The sequence below is a fragment of the Falco rusticolus genome, chromosome 12 (assembly GCF_015220075.1).
Source record: "Falco rusticolus isolate bFalRus1 chromosome 12, bFalRus1.pri, whole genome shotgun sequence".
NCBI classification, from domain to species: Eukaryota; Metazoa; Chordata; class Aves; order Falconiformes; family Falconidae; genus Falco; species Falco rusticolus.
Window position 1 is genome coordinate 21,209,874 of NC_051198.1, and position 16,750 is coordinate 21,226,623.

At 41.1% G+C, this 16,750-nt stretch overlaps 1 protein-coding gene across 5 annotated transcripts in view; it reads left to right on the top strand.

Moving 5' to 3' along the window:
* The first annotated feature begins 701 nt into the window (after positions 1-701).
* The window catches only part of SYT14 (synaptotagmin 14), a 93,908-nt gene continuing 77,859 nt past the window's right edge, over positions 702-16,750 (top strand). For 3 of the 5 annotated variants that reach the window (XM_037405910.1, XM_037405911.1, XM_037405912.1), the window contains exons 1-2: positions 702-823; positions 14,007-14,054. In XM_037405910.1, the coding sequence (XP_037261807.1) occupies positions 811-823; positions 14,007-14,054 (61 nt within the window). In that variant the 5' untranslated portion in view covers positions 702-810. The remainder of the gene's footprint in view (positions 824-14,006; positions 14,055-16,750) is intronic. The other 2 variants (XM_037405906.1, XM_037405909.1) reach the window with 1 other exon arrangement.

Here is a 16,750-nt window from a genome sequence, read left to right on the forward strand (position 1 = left end):
GAGAGGTTGGTCCAAGTTCCAGAGAGCTGAGGAAAAGGCATAGAAGGGAGAATGGAGGACCTGTGGCAGGTGGGACAGAGGAAAGAGCAGCATCAGAGGCTGGATCTCAGGGCTGGGAGTGGAACAGGCTGTGTGGCCATAGGAAAGTGCCTGCCATAGCCAAGTGTCAATGAGGCACCCCCTGCCCCCCTCAAAAAGCCCTCACCCTGTGTAAAGGACTGCAGACACATTAACCCCTTCTCATTTCTTCGAATCCCTTTCAGCAGTAAATTCACTTCAGGCATTTGTTGAAGGCTGCTGTAGGTTGAAGGTGTCAAGCCCTTCTGAAGACGCACAGAACGTTAATCCGGTTTGACACCCCCGAGCCTAAGGGCGTTGGGTGCTGCTGTCGCAGCGCGTTACGGTCAGGACCACGGAGAGCGACGGGCCCTTCCCGCGGCGAGTGCGGGCGCTCCCCGCCCCGCGGCGCGGGAGATGCTCCGGGGCCGCCCCCCCGCCGCTGCGGCCGGGCCCGGCCCGCCGGGGCCTCCGCCAGCCCGCCGTGGGCAGGCGCGCGCCGGGCGCCGAGCCCCGCCGCTTCAACGGCCGCCGCACGCGGGCGGGCGCGCGCGCAGGGCGGTGGCGGCCGGGGGGGAGGAGTCACGCGCCCCGGCACGCTCCGCCGGCCCGCCCCCCCCCCCCCCCCCCCCCCCCCCCCGCGATTTCCCGCCGCCCCCGCCCGGCCCCGCGCGGCGCTCCCGTCTCGCAGCCGCGGCGCCCGGCAGCGCCTCTCCTGCGTGCGCTGCACTTGGTACGGCCCACCCCGGGATCATGGCGATTGATGGTAAGTAGGCCAATAACGGGCTCCTCTCGCCCCGAATCGCTCCCCTCCCCCAGCCCCCTCCTCTCCCTCTCCTCCCCCGGGCACGGGGAGGGGGGCGGCTCCGGCGGGGAGGGCTCCCACCGCGGCGTGAGGCGGGGGCGCGCCGGAGCCGAGCGGCACCCCCGCCCGGCGGTGCCCGGAGCCGGGCTGAGGAGGGCGGCAGCGGGGCGCCTCTCCTCTCTCTCCCCCCGGCCCGGCCCGGCCCGGCGGCGGGGGCTGTAGCGGAGGGGCCGTGTCGTGCGGAGGGGAGCGGGGAGCGGCGCCGCTCCCTCCTCGCGGCTCCGTGCCTGGGCGCCGGGCGCGGGTAAATAATCCCTGGCACGGTGGCCGGCATCCTTCCGTCCCTCCTCGTCCTCCCCCGCACCGGGGATGCCGGGCTGTGCGGAGGGGACCCGGGGGCACGGAGCCGCCCCCCCCCGTGCCGTGAGCCGCCCCGGCGCTGGGGGGCGGCGGGGGCTGCGCCGCCTCTGCCCGCCGCCGGGTCCCGGAGCGCCGGAGCCAGGGGCTGCCGCGGAGCAGCCCGCAGCCTGGCTGGGAACGGCCCTTGCTGAACGTGCGCAGCCCTGCCCGGCCTTCCCGGAGAGACTTTGCCAACTGCTTTAAAACTCATCGGCCCTCCTGGCCCCGAGTCTCTGAAAACTGCTTCCCCAGGCGAGGGAGGTTCCGCGCTCTGTGCCGGCTGCCCGGCTGCTGAGAGCTAACAGGCTGTGCTGGCGCTGTGTCCGCAGATCTTTCTAGTCATCACTTCACAACAACAACAACAAGGAAGGAGCGAGGTGTGCTAGACACTTGTTGGGTTGGTTTGGAGATGATTATCTGAAAAGGCAGGGTGTCAGAGCTTTGTTTTGAAACCTGCCCTCTCCATTCTGAGAGTAATTTTGCACCTGGTTAAAAATCCTTTAAAAAAAAAAAAATTCTCAGAACTTGGTTTCCAGCAAAAGAAGGTCCTAAAGTATGCTGCTTCCCCGACTGTGGCGTTTCTTTCTGAAAGCATCTGTTGTTATAACTTAAAGGATCTAGTAAAACAGTGAGGGGAGGGGGGGAAGGAAACAAACTGCTGCTGTTTGTTTTGCATGTGCGATGCTTCTGTGCTGTCATTTTCCTTGAATTAGTATTTCAGGCCTCTGTAAGAGGTTGTACTGCACAAGCAGAGCTGCGTGTTCACCCTGTCTTGGAAGGTGTGTGGACCAGGACTCTGAGTTGGCCAGCTTTAAGTTGGCTAGGTTGTTTTCTGCTGAAAAGCCCTCTTAATGTTATCAAGAAGATAGCAAAAATTTCTGCTGGGTCTGGACTTTTTACATAACTCAAATGCAGAAATTAAATCCTTCAAAGTCTGTCTTTTGTTTTCATTGTAGGCTGCATTATCGCAGAAATCTGTGAGGTTTTCTTAGATCTGAAAATATTCACAAAAATGTGAAATTCATGTTTAACATTTTCAGAGGGTTTAGGATATTACTTCTTAAAAGTTAAAGCAAATACTCATGAATGATTAAAGCAATCTAGCCTTTGAAAAGATTGCAACACTTCTCATTAGGAGCAGACTTCAGAAGTAGCCCAACTGCCTTGTAGACACTTAAATGAAATTGCCAAAGTGGGGCTTCAGCTCTTGAGAAAATTGGGTGCGTAGTTTGTAGTTACATGTGAGGTGGGATAAAAAGAAAATATCCAATCATGAAAATGATCTGCTAGGTTTTGATTTAGTACTCTTCCTGAAGACAGAAAATGCAGTGTACTTGCGCTGTAGTCTGTAGCAGGCATGTAGCATCCTCTTTTGTTTTCAGCTGAATAGCTGATTGCTGTAGGTTTGTTAGTAGGTGTTAAAATTTTTACTCTTTGTCTTGGTCTTCTCTCCCTACTGTCTGTGCAACAGTAGCTTGCCTTGACTTCCCTGATTAGCAGTGCTGTGTCCTGGCCAGCAGTGTTGAAATATGTGAGTTTGATTTGGGTGAAAACTAACTGTTGAATTCAGGATCAGACCACAGGGCAGGGTCAAGATACAGAATTTACTTTGTGTCCAAGTAAATCTGTAAATGTATTTAAGTAAACAGAGAAGATACTTTGCTCAGTTTTAAAGACACTGCAGTTGTCCAGGTTGTTTTGATTTTTTTTTTTTTTGTTTGTTTCCCCGGTGAAGTCATGGGAAATAAGTAAGATTGAAAACTTCTGATTGAAGAATAAATATAAAATAGTTCAAAACTCCTTCAAAGCAAGACATATACAGTTATATGAGGGCACAAAATTAAAAGAGCTCAAATTAAAATAGGATTTGTTAGCTGCAAGAAATTAAGTGCTTTTGGTTATTAAATACTTGTAAGTACTGTTTCCCATGCCACTTTGTCAGTATACCTCTTTATAGGTGTTCTTACATGAAACTCCAAAGGTTTTAGAAAAAGCCACATTTTTATATCAGGTGTTATAGAGAACCAGGGAGCTGTTGGCCATGGCCAATGACCATTGTCATTTTGGTCAGTGACAATGCTTTGTTACTTTTATGCATTATGATCACTGACGGACTTTTAAAAGACAAGTATTCTTCCTGTGACCAAGTTGAAAGCCTTAATTTAGTGATGGTGGGAACAATTACATCTTTTTCTTTAGAAAGTTAATATGTTGAAACGTGCTCTTTTCTATTTCTTTATAAGGACATCAGGTATATAGTCTGCATAAGTCAAGCAAGCTCAGATTTGTGAGGAAACAGCAGAGGGCAACTGGAAAAAATTTGGCTTAAGTGGGATTAAAGAATTGGATTTACAGTTCCTATTTCTGTATATTTCTCTTCCAAAATAAAAATGGTGTTAGTATTAAGTAGGAGCTCTGTTTTAAGATACAAAGTTTCATGCTTAATATTTCCACTTTTTCATGGGGAAAGGGTGAATTCATCTAATGTGGAGAGTATCAGAACGTGGAGGATGGCAAACGTGGTAGAGAGTAAGGCCGAACTGAAAGCAGTAGTAAGACCAGACTGGTAGGCAGTCTTGAGATTAAAAACCTCCCACCTGTGGCTGTCAGACCTGGGGTCTTGTGGCAGTTTGCTGTGACTGGGAAGAGGGAGAGTTGAGGAGTCACTTCTGAGAAGCCTTCAGCATTGCCCTGGTAATGTTCCTCATGGCAGCATTAATTTGATTTTTGTGCCGCTTTTCCTCTTCTGAGCAAAACTTTGGCACCTGCTTTAAGAGTTCAATTGAATTGCAGACTGGGTGAGGAGCTAGAAATGGAAATCACATCGCATTGCATGGAGGAAAGAAAAGAAATTTAAAGGTTGCAGTGGGGTGCTTTGTAACCTAAGGCAGAATTGCGTATCTTGCATATCCTCATGAATCTACTTTTACCAGGTTTTTGGGCTGCACTTGAACATATCGTAATGTGGTATAGACTACACAAAAGTGTATGTTTCTCAGGGAAGGGAATACATTTAGAAATGAACCTTTTCAGAGTGAGTTAATTCTTTTTGAATTTAAGTTCTTTCCTGTGGTTTCCATTGTGAGGAGTTAAGTGTTAAACACTAAGAAGTAGTATTAAAGAGAATAATGAGCTGTACAGGTAAAAGGGATCTAGTAGAGAAGAAAGAATTACAGGGTGGTGCTGTTATCTTGGAAGTTATTGCTAGAGTAGTGAGATTAATGAACATGGCTTCCCAAATTTTTTCCTTTGTGGTCCTACCAGTGTAACACTTGACCTTCCTGATGTAGCATGCCAAGGTCCTCATCGCCTATCTAGGCTTTTTGAATACCTTTCGTTTTGTTCCTGCATCGCCTGAGTGTCTCTGAAGTGTCATGAGCTCTCTGATGTTTCTGACAAAATTGTCCTCCCTTTCTTCCCTCATCTACCAGCTGTTTGGTTGGGAACAGGCAGCTGCAGCTGTGTGTGCAGTGCAGGGATTTATGAGCTGGTTGGCTGTCCGTGTGTTTGGTGGGTGTCTGTGTTTGTGTTGTATTTGACTGCTGAATTTTCACGAAACATAGAATCCTAAAAGTGTTAAGTTCCTAAAACTTTATGTCGATATTGGCTTAAGTTAACCAGTGAATTTGTAAGCAATAGGAGGATGGGGCAGGAAATGAACTGTTTAATTACATAACTCTCATTTCCTTGGGAAGCAAAACCAAAAATTACTGAATGAACCTACTTCTTTTTTTTTTTATGGCAATAAGAAGAGAGAGGATTTAGAACACTGCTTCATATAGGTTGCGTGAAAACTATGTCTAATTGCAGATTTCCAGAATCCAGAAAAGGAAACAAAAGATCAACGAGCTGCATGCAGTGCTTAGGTAGGAGTAGCGTATGTATGGCTCATAGGTTGAATCTTGCCTAGAGAACAGTTTTATCTTGACTTCCAAGTTACCTGGGATGTTTGGGTGTCATTGCAGCATGTACTAGAAGGATATAAGATGCCACAGAGGCAGAGGTCCACAAGTTAGCGCTGACCTGAATTGGCCGAAGTGCTTCTCAATCCAAGTTGGTGCAGCCAGGGCAGGACTTGAGCAGCAGTATTAAATAAAGCCTAAACATAAGAAGCCATGTTTTGTACTTAGGCACACTTATAAACACATTTGTCAAACGTAGGGTGGATCAAATGTCGGGGTATCAGATTTGATCAGCCACATGGAATCTATTTAATGCTGTCATATTCTCATTCACTGTCTGTAGTGGAAACTATACAGTGAGTGTTACCTGTTACTTATTTTTTTATTGTCATTTTAGGGATGATTCTGTGCATTATATGCTGATGACAGTAAAACTTTGTACACCATCATCACTGTAGTGTTATCTGTTGAAATAAAGCAAGCCGTTAGGTCTCCATCACCTTCTAGGTAATAGAATGGGTTACCTTAAAAAAAAAATAAATCTAACCTCTAATGCTCTACAGACTTTTTTGACAAGCTCCCTGTGGGCTCAGTTGAAACCATCATACTTGATATAAGAACAGTTGATGTATTCAAAGTGAAATTCTTATTGAATTCTGTTTGTTTTTAATGCTTAGCACTTTTGCAAATGGGAATTTTTGGCATTCAAGGTGGGCATGCAGGAAAGCAAACATAGTTGCTGATGAAAAATGTTGGCTTATATTACTGCCCATCAAAATACAGGGGATCTACAAGGGAGGAAAGTCTTGCTGTCTTCCAGACAACTTTCAACTGCTTTTACCATTAGGTCATATTTTCTTTTCACCTTATTCCCAGCCTGATTCAATTACACTTCTTCCAGCTTTTGTAATGAATGGTGTGAGGGATCCACAGCTGATATTCTCAGGTTTTTTTCCTGAATATTGTCAGGTTTTGAACTGCGTAAAGCAAAGGTCTGATGTTCATATGTAAAACTAAATGTGCACCTGGGGATTGAAGTAGATTTCAAGTCAGCATTCAATCCTTGCACTTCTTAACTTTTGATTATTTAACTCTTGGATGTGGGAGATACTTTCTGATTTTTTTCGTGTAAATCTGTCTCCAGAGTAAGATGGAGAAGCTTTGGGCTGGTTTTGAAAGTTAATGAAGACAGAAAATGAGTGTTAAGTTTGTGAACCAATAGGTCACACTCTGCAGAGGAGCATCTTCTTTGATGTGGAGTGGTAGTTTCAGTATGATTGACACACATCTTGGAGGTATTTTTGTTTTGTGGTCTAAAATAAGCAGTTTTCCTATTAACTGGGTTCTTTTGAAATATAAATTCTTTGTAGTAATTTCCCTTTGTATCAGAAACTATGTGAAATATGAGAAATCCAGTTACTGATGCTATTTCTGTGAGTATATTTTTCTTAGAATTTAAATAACTAAAATTATTAAAATGTACACTTTTAAAGTAAATTATACACAGAAGTCCATAGATCATCAATCACTGAAAAAAAAGAAATATTTCTCAGATTACTTTCTGTTGTAAAACTTTGCTCTAGAGTGGTGGTTCAGTAGTGTTAAGTAATAACTGTAGGAATTAGCTAAAACTCATACTAACTTTTCATCCCTTTTTTGCTATCAACTTTTGTTAATGACATCTTTCTTTCTATATCCAGAGCATTAGATAGCACCATACCTTGCTTGGCAATGTATATTTAATCTTCTTGTCATTTACAGTGAAGGAACAATTCTTGTAGCTGCTGGTTCTCTTTCCATTCTTATTTTAAAATATATCCACAGGTTTTATATCAGTCAGATTCGATCCATCTATGCTGAATGTTTTTTGTTGCTAGTTACAGTTACTGTGTTTCTCCATTTCCACTAGTAAGACGCTTGTTGTTTAACCCCAGCGGGCAACCAAGTACCACGCAGCTGCTCACTCACTCCCCCTCACCCAGAGGGATGGGGAGGAGAATCAGAAAGGAATGTAAAACTCGAGGGTTGAGATAACAACAATTTAATAGGTACAGCAAAAGCCGCGCATGCGAGCAAAGCAAAACATGGAATTCATTCACTGCTTCCCATGGGCAGCAGGTGTTCGGCCATCCCCAGGGAAGCCGGGCTCCGTCATGTGTAACAGTTACTCGGGAAGACAAACGCCATAAAGCTGAATGTCCCCCCCTTCTTTCTCCTTCCCCCAGTTTATATACTCAGCATGACATCGTGTGATATGGAATACCTCTTTGGCCAGCTGGGGTCAGCTCTCCTGGCTGCGTCCCCTCCCAGTTCCCTGTGCCCCTCCAGCCCTCTTCCCTCGCCAGGCCCAAGAAACTGAAAAGTCCTTGATTTCGGATAAACATTACCTAGAAACAACCAAAACCATCAGCGTGCTGTCAGCATTGTTCTCACATCAGAGCTAACACACAGCACGGTACTACTGTTAAGAAGAGAACAACTCTATCCCAGCTGAAACCAGGGCAAAGAGTTATCTGAAGTGGTATTTGACTGAGAACAATGTAAAATAAAGAATTTGCTAATCTTTTTTTAAAAGTGCTATTTATATTTCAGTTGTCAGTTAGGGAAAGAGAAGTGTGTGGTTATTCTGAGTGGAAAGAACACTGAGATGATATTATTTTCATGATGGGGTGAGAAGATCCCTGAGAACCTCTTTGTGACATAGCACGGATTTTCTAAGCTATCTCCATTTCATTTTGGCTTCTGTAAGCCCATGGAGATACTTCCATTTATTTCATTGTGTGTAGGATCAGATGCAAAGTTTGTTTAAAAACCAGAAATGGCTATGCTGTTCTTGATTAATTGTCATTGATTGTTAATTAATTGATCAGTGTCATTGGTTCAGTTGATTACAAATATAATTAAATATTTTCCATGTAGAAAGTTTTAATGCTTGTCATTACTTTTATGGTTGGATAACAACGAGCAAAATACTCTTAAGTCAGGGCAGGTAAATGACCATATCCTTAGGCTAAGAAATTACTAGGTAGCAACAATTTTTAGTGGTGCTAGCAGAGAAGACAGCCTTTGCAGTAGGAGTTTGTATTATAAAACCAGAATGTTGATTTTGAACTTTTACTCTTGAAAACTTCTGGTCTTGAACACATCTGCTGCTAATTTAATCTGATACTTACTTTTCTTATTAGTGGGTTAGACAGTAAATAATTGTTCTTTATTCACATGCTTACATCCACCATCTGTTGTGGTTTTTTGCCAGGTCCAAGAGTCTTGGTACATTAAATCACTTCTCACATGTAACCGTTTTTATTGACTTCTTTTGCCTTTCTCTGTGACTTCTGTGGTTTTACTTTATTCTCTGAGGTAGGACAGAGAAGACATCAGAATTCAACAAAATATACAAGATGTGGGCGCATAATAAGTATATAAAATAACAAATTTTATTTTTTTAAACTTGCTGTGTCTTTCCTAATGAATTCAAATGTTGTTTGCTTTTTAGTTTGCTTTGCGACTATTTCCAAGCATTCAACGTTAAATATTTCATTTTTTATATATGCAATATTATTTGTAGGCTAAAATGGTGAAAAAGGATACTAAAGGAGTCCAGAGGCGATTTTATACCATGAGTGAGGATGGGCTAATGGGTGTATGTAACCTTTTTGGAAAAACACCATACTGATGCCAGCTGTAGAGCTGCTGTTCTGTGAAAGTCTTTTCAGCTTTATTTTCCTTTCCAGTTAGCTGTCTGTCCATCTAAAACCAGATTCTTCCTTAAATTCAGTTCATGGTAGGAGGCAGTTTTTAAAGGATTAGATTTGTTGGTATCTGTAAGCCAGAATGCTTTCATTATAGTTGTCTTTTAGAATGAATTTATTGTATGTTATATGAAACAGCTTAGCGTAAGAATGGGTTTCATAAGCATCTTGTGTTCATAGCAAAAGCATTAGTATTTCCACATGCTTTGGAGATGTCAACATTAACTGTGTTAGGCTTTATCACTTGTATCCTGTTTTGCATTTCTGCACCATAACACCTCTACTTCATGCATTTGCTGCACAGCACTGTTTTTTCCTTCTCATTTGACGGTCTTGCCTGCTTGAGGCAGGTGACCAGCCTCACCTGTGATCTGTAGATTGACTATGGCTGTGTCTGATGGGAGTCACAGAGCAGGAGTGAAGGAGCTCTGCTGAAATGGATGTGCTTTGCCACCGCTGTGCATGGGCAGCAGCCGCTGCCCCTCTGTAATTCGGCGAGGTGGGCTCTCAAGGGCTGTAATGAATGCTGCACTGCTGGTTGTGCTGCTCAGCCTGTGTGGTATTGTCATTCTGCACTGGAATTTCATGGGTTTTTCAAGTGAAAAAATAGTTGTCTAACGTTGAATGGAATGTTAGGTGAATGTTTATTGAATGTAGTCCAAACTTATGAAAGTGCTATTTAAAATACAATCCTCAGCAGGAAAGTAATTAATCATATAAAACTATGTTCCAAAATGCACCCCCGTTGAGGAAGACTTCTGTGATACCCTGTAGTGTTCTGCTGCTGCTACTAACATGGATTTGTTGCTGAACTGAAGAATAATGTATTTTATATGCAGTAGCCTAAATTGCACCACAGTACCAATACTGGAACTGAGACCGTGTGTGTGTTTGTTGAAGGGATGGAATGCACCGTCACTGAGTTTGTGGGATGATGCCAGGCAGGGGAGCAGTTAGTAAGCTGGAGGGCAGGGCTGCTGTCTGACAGGAACTCAGCAAGATGAAAGAATGGGCTGGAGGGAACCCCATGAGCTTCAACACAGGCAAATGGAAAGTCCAAGTTCACGCAGCGCTGCAAGCTGTGGCCAGACTGGCCAGGAGCAGTTGCACAAAAAAACCTGAGGGTTCTGGTGAACAGCAAGCTGAATGTGGACCAGCCGTGTGCATCCAGCCGTGTTAACCCAGTGTGAGAGAGACTGACAGACTGAAGACTCCAGCAGAGTGCTGCGAAGGTGTGCTCTCCTCACATGAGGAGAGGCCTAGGGAATATGTTTGTGTCGTCCAGGAAAACCTGAAGGGGACTCACTGCAGCCTTTTGCTCTGTAAGGGGATCTAAGAAGTGGACGTGGTTTCTCCAGGTGCACCATGACAGCACATGAAGCAATGGGATAATCTGACTGCCTGTAAGGAAGAAGTGCTCCCAGTGAGAAGGGTCACACCTTCCCTGCTTTCCCCTAGGAACCGGTGGTGCCTGGAGATCAAGGGATCGTGGTCCTTGCAAAACTTGGTTGGTTGAGGCCCAGAGGAACCTCCTGTAAAGGTGGTCCTGCTCTTAAGTCTCTGGGAGCGCCAAAGGTCATTCCCAACCTAAATCACTCTGTGATGATGCCTATGTTAAATTTCCTAGCCAATTATTTTCAGCATCTGGTAGCGGAGTTTCAACTAAAGTCCAACCATAGTAAACTTTTAATTTTGAATTGTACTGCTTTCATAAAGACATAAAATATTCCAGTTTAATCAATACAAAATTCAGGTGGTGCTTTATCTTCTTTGATGTACAACTTTTCATCTTTTGGGTGTGATAGTCATCTTGGCAAGTAGAGATTTGATATGCAAAATATGTGTCTTAAATTGAGAAAATTAAACTTCACCAGGTGTTTCAGCTGTCTCTGTAAAGCATCTAGCCATTTTACTTGTGCTAAATGTTTGAATTATTTAGATTTTAGGGCCACTAGGTGGTCCTTCTTGCTCAAGAAAATTCAAGTGTTTTGTTGAGTGTGCAGTTCTAAAATTACTTCATCTTTCATGATTTTGCATTTTACTTCCATTGCATGAAATTATGAAAAGCTGTATGTCCCCAGGGGTTTTTTTTTGTATTCTCAGATTACATTTTGGGTAAAGTATTATGTAGTTTGAGATGCAAACTCGCTTAAAACTTTGCACTGTTAAGTAGGAGATCATGTTCGTAGTCAAGATGAAATAGAATTAATAATACTTTGTATCTAAATCAAACTTAAATTTTAATTAACTATAAAAGTATGGTGAACTACTGCTATATTAAAATCAATTACTTTAAAGTAACATTTAAAGACTAAAATTTAAGAGATTTTAAGATCATACTGATGACCTTTGGGGTTTGTGGGCTTACTGACACAAAACCAGTCTTTTCAGACTGAAATACTAAATTAGCAGGTGATGTCTTCCTGTCATGCAAAATGTTTTTATATTTTCAGTTTAGTTTCTTTCAATGACTAGGTTATTCAAAGCTGAGAGATTCTTGGGAGTTGGAAAGACAGAAAAACTTGTGTGTGTTTGTTAATCTGTGAGTAAAAGCAAGGTGTCAATAACGTATTAATTCCACAGTTTTGACGAGGACTAGGGAAAAAAAAGAATCTGTGCACGTCATATGAGGGTAATATTTCATGTGTTTAATAAACAGGTTAATTTAAAAGATAAAATATACTTTCTTCAACTTTATTTTCAGAGCATGTAGATCACTTGATATATTTTTATTTAATAGTTGATTTCCATTCAAAAGCAGTTTGGAAAAAGTGATAGATTAATCACCTATTAAATGAGGAATATAATTCAGCATTTTCTAACAAAATAAAAAGGAAAAAAATTCTGAATAAATGCATGTTAAAATTTATAAATTTATTAGATAGCCTTGTGGTCAATAAAAAGTAACATGACAATTAATGTAAAGCCTTTATTTAGTAGAACACCATCACATTTTAGCATCTAAGCGACTGAAAAAAGATATCTATCTTTAGAAAACAATAGGTAGTGATGCAAAATCCAAACTTAAAATTAGTATTTTATGATATTTCAAGCTGGTAGATTTCACTGGGGGCAGTATATAACTAAAATCTAATGCTTGCTGTTCTTGACTCGGTAATTTCTAGGTGAATCTTTGTTTTTAAATAACTGTCTAGCATCTGTGTAATGAAGAAAAAAATTTTTCCCCGGTAATTTTTCTTCTTTCTTCGCTGCTGAATTTAAGTCTACTGGGGGAAGAAGATACAGGGAGGAGTTTCAGGCACTCAGTTTCTGTTTTGCAACTACTTCAAAGAATATTGTCATCTTCTTCCAACGTTTGTTTTTTTTAATGCCATGTTGTCCTAAAGCTGGATTATTTTGTTTATTTAGTTTTCATTATGTTTTCCTTCCAAAAAGGATATTGTCCAGCTGCTAGAATGCACTGAAAAGAGGCAGTTGTTACATTGCTTTTAGAACTGGGTTTTGTAATGGTGACAACTGTACAAAAGTCATGGGATCCTCAATCTCATTGGTACTTGATTTCCCTTTCAAAAGTACCTTTGAGGCTTATATTTCATGTTACTGGATATGAAAAAAAAGGTATGATGATATAAAATGAGGATTCTTTTTAAGTTCATACCTCATAGGCATTTAATTTTATTTATAGAAGAGTTATGTTTTACTCCATTTATTTGATCATTTTCCCCCTCTAATATATGCATTTCCTACAGTTACTTCTTTAAAATGTAAATTTAAGTCCAAATACAGGTGTCTTAAAACTTTTACACCACCATCTGTTAGTGTTATAAATTATGGGTTTTAAATACTAGTTGATGTTATATCATAATATCCTTTATTGTGTGGCATGATTCCTGTATTATGGAATGAAGGAGATAATGTATTTCCACATTTTTGAGATGGAAAAGTTTTGTTATCTAAAGCTTGTTTTAGTGTGTGATGCAGTGTTTGGAGCCCAGTACCGATTAATGCATATGGAATAGATGTTTTTTGAGTTCTGGGAACTGTCTGTTCTGTATTTTTATGGGGTTCTAGAGAACTGGGTATGAAAACCTGTGAAAAAGGCAGTTCCCTTCAGTTCTGTATTCATACACGTGCAGGCTGGTGGTGTCAGCAGAGAAGGGGTTAGTGGGCGTTGGGGTACGGCCTATCTTAGCCATAGCTTGGTGTAGCCTGCAGTTTAAGGTTTGACTGTGGAGTGTGTCTTTCCAAAACATATTTTTTTAAAAGAGGATTGTGAATACTGTAAATGTATTCAATATAAAGTAATCATAATAAAAAGAACCCTGCTCTTCTAATACTTTCTAGATACCATTAAAAAAATGCCTTCAGTAGTTTGTAACTGCCATACCTCCTTCTGCAAGGCTTAGAAATAGGTTTTTCATGTCCCATCCCTGTGTCACACCTTCCTCCTTCAGCAGGGTTGACTGAATGTTTTGTCCTTCCTTTGTGGATTCCTTCGTTGTCCTCACTAGGTATATTATGTATCGGTGTTTTGTTTACTAGCTGTAATTATAATGTTAATATGTTTTTTATTAAAATGCAAACTAAAGCTTAATATTTCTAGCACCAGTTTTATCGTTCTTGTATAAATGTCCCAAATTCTATACAGCTGTTTAATTAAAAAGACACCCACTTCTAAAGGAGAAATTCCAGGTAAACTCAACCTTTAGTAACGGGCTTTCTTTTTTTTTTTTTTTTTTTTTTTTTACCATGGAATAATAACATTGTTTTGGCATTCTATTATGTAACAAATATTGTTGATATTTTGAGAATTCTGTAGATGGTGGTTCCCTCAGAACAGGAAATCATGTTTTATGCTTGGGAAATCTTAGCGTGGCTTCAGTTACTTTGCTTGCATTTGCAATTTCATCTGTATAAACCCTATGTAAAACTCTTCAGACTGCACCATCATTACATCTATTTTCTCCAAAGGATACAATGTGTTAATTGAAAACTTGTTAAAGAAATCTTTTGCATTTTTATTAAATGACATGGGTTTACAGCTTTTTCTTTTACACTGTTTATAAGCCTTATTAAGGAGCTAAATATGTTTCACTTGTTACTGTTTTCTAATGATTTATTTCCACATAGGTGGAGAACGAACTTGTGGTGTGCATGAGCTAATCTGCATTAGAAAAGGTAAGCGATGGTTTCTTAGCTTGAGATTAGTACTGGTAGAGAAATCTACTACCTAATGTTACGATTTTATGTTTTCTGGATCTTAGTGTTGCAAAATATTTTGGTGCTGACACTGTCAATGAAAAAAAGAAAAAGTGTGAAATTCCAAAATGAAATCTTATTTTTTACAAGAAGGAAAAAATGTGCTCTTCCGATATTCACTGAGTTTCATGAAAGTTCTTAATGATCAGCTGTGATAGGAAACCACAAAAACTTTGATCTCTGCCTTGTCTAGACGTTTGTAGGATAATTTGATTTTTAGTAGTAATAGAAAGTTGTGAGGATAGTTTAAACAGCTGATGGACTGGCAATCTCTGCTTATGTTTTCAGTTGAGATCCTAATGACTCAGACTTTTTTGAAAACAACCGTGTCAGTAATGAAGCCAGTAATTGACAGCATGAAACAGAGCTGTGCTCCAAGGAGGACTTCTAGAGGTTTAAAGCTGAGCTACAATAACTGAAGTTGGAGTTTGACAGAACAGCTCAGCTGATATATTGACTAGATACAGTTCTGTTTTCTGTCCCTTTTGCCAGCCCTACACTCCTTTTTGCAGCATTGCTGTTGAATCTCTGTGTTCTGATCTGAAAGCTAATAATAACCATGATAAAACAGTAGTTTCTTCAAGGATTAGTTCCTTCAATTGACTCAACATTAGGTCAGAAGACTCTCACTCAGCACTTTCAAAATGAAAGGAATAAGAAAGTGTGTTGGGAGAGGAGGAAGATTGCAAGACTTTTTTGACAACAGCCAAGTGTTAGACTGGCTCAATAGTATTGTCAAACCACATCATACTTGGTAGCAATACATTTTGTTTGGCCTCTGAGTAGAGCTTAGTTTCCATTGCATTCACTTAAAGGTTTTGGTAAAATCAGGGTTTTTTTAACATGTCCCCTTAATATCTCCTAACCTCAGAATTAATTCTACTGGTTAAGGTTAAAAATAACTTAATGATCACAAGCCATCTTTTTCAAATATCTTTTAAAAGAGTAATTGAGTGTTGTGTGTGGTTTGACAGTATTGTAATTAAAAACAATTTTCAGCTTTTTTAAACTGTAAATTTCATTCTTGCTTTTTTTATTACTACTTTGTCATTTTGGAGGGGAGGTTACTTTTTCCTTTTTATGATTTGGTGGTATTTTTGTTCTCCATTGTTTTTTAAAAAAACTTCTTTATTGCTGCCTCTATTTTTCCATTGATGTACAAGCTGGTACACACAGTGCTCTGGTAATACACTCTGGTTTTCTTTCTGAATTATGAAACTCATTTGGTTCAGGAAGCCTGCTTGATAAAGTTTCAAAATCTATTAATCTTGCTTATCCCTATTTATTTTAGGGTACTGTAGTGTTTTTAAGAAACAATAGTTTTTCTGCATTCTTGGAGGCAGTGTTGTATGGTTTTTAATGTTATTGCTGGGAAGCTAAATTGAAAAGATGTACTTTTGGTTTTTTAATGTTATGTTATGCCTGAACATCAGATCCTAAGCTCTGTTTGTCATTGATACGATACGATAAACAGTTGCATGGAACCAACGTTTTAGTATTGGTGATTCTAAATTAGCCTAGGGTTAAGTGTGATTAAAAGAGTGCCTCTCTTTGTGCCATTTATGCCTGCAATATGTTGGGTTCCTTTATTCTTCCGATGAGTTTTCATGTGTATTGTGTGCCCCTGCGCCTAGCCATGTTACCGATACATTTTCCCTTGCGGTGTGTGGAGCAGGTGCATTCTTCTCCATCCTCTCTCCCTGCTTGAGGTGTACATATAAAGCAGAAAGTGCTTGCCATCGTATCACTAATCTTCCAGTTGTGTAGTGTTTTGGTTACTTTATCTAAGACTTTACTCATCTGATATGCATTCAAGATGTTTTTATGGTCTGACCAGTGGCCAGGCTCCTAAGGGTTACTTTATTTACCTGTTGTCCAGGCCTGCTTGTTTGCCAGGATCAGAGTGCATGCTCAGGACCCCGTATTGTCCTCCTCTAAATAGGAATGCCTTTCCAAGTTGGGAATTCCTGGCTGCCAGCAGTCTGGAGCTGATCAAATCAGACCTTCCAGCTCTGTCCTTAATGCCACTGGGTACTTGTTTCAAGCTTATTTCACAGGATTGAGGTGAAACGTTTTGTGGGGTAGAGGTCTTCCTCTTCCCCATCTCTTGGCTGTGCTGTGCAAGCCAAGCCGTTTTTCCAACTGTGAGCTCACTGTAAAAGTTTGATGGACAAATTAAATACACTGACCCGTGGATATGTCCTTGTAGTCTTGTCTGGTGCTAGGTAAGTTTGCACTGTCCCCCTCTCCTTTTTTGCTGGTGTCTGTGTGACTGTGGCGCCGGGAGAGCACACCCTGGCACTCCTAGTGTTTCACTCATTTTCATCGCAGGCCGTCCATGGGGCTCTGAGGATGTGGTGCGGTGTTTAACAAAATGGTTCCGCATTTGCCATTTGTCTGAAAGCCTCTGATGCTTTCTGTAGAGTGCCCATGTGGAACTCTGGAAGAAAGATCAGTAGTAAATAGCCAGCTTAAGTAACTAGAGATCTTAGAGACGTCCAGTGTACATTTGCGCGTTGCTTGTCCATCCATCTTTCTCATAGTCCTTCCAAGTATGTTGTTGAGAAGCAACTAATATGAAAGTGTTGTTTCTTCTCACTTGTCCTGTACTGAAT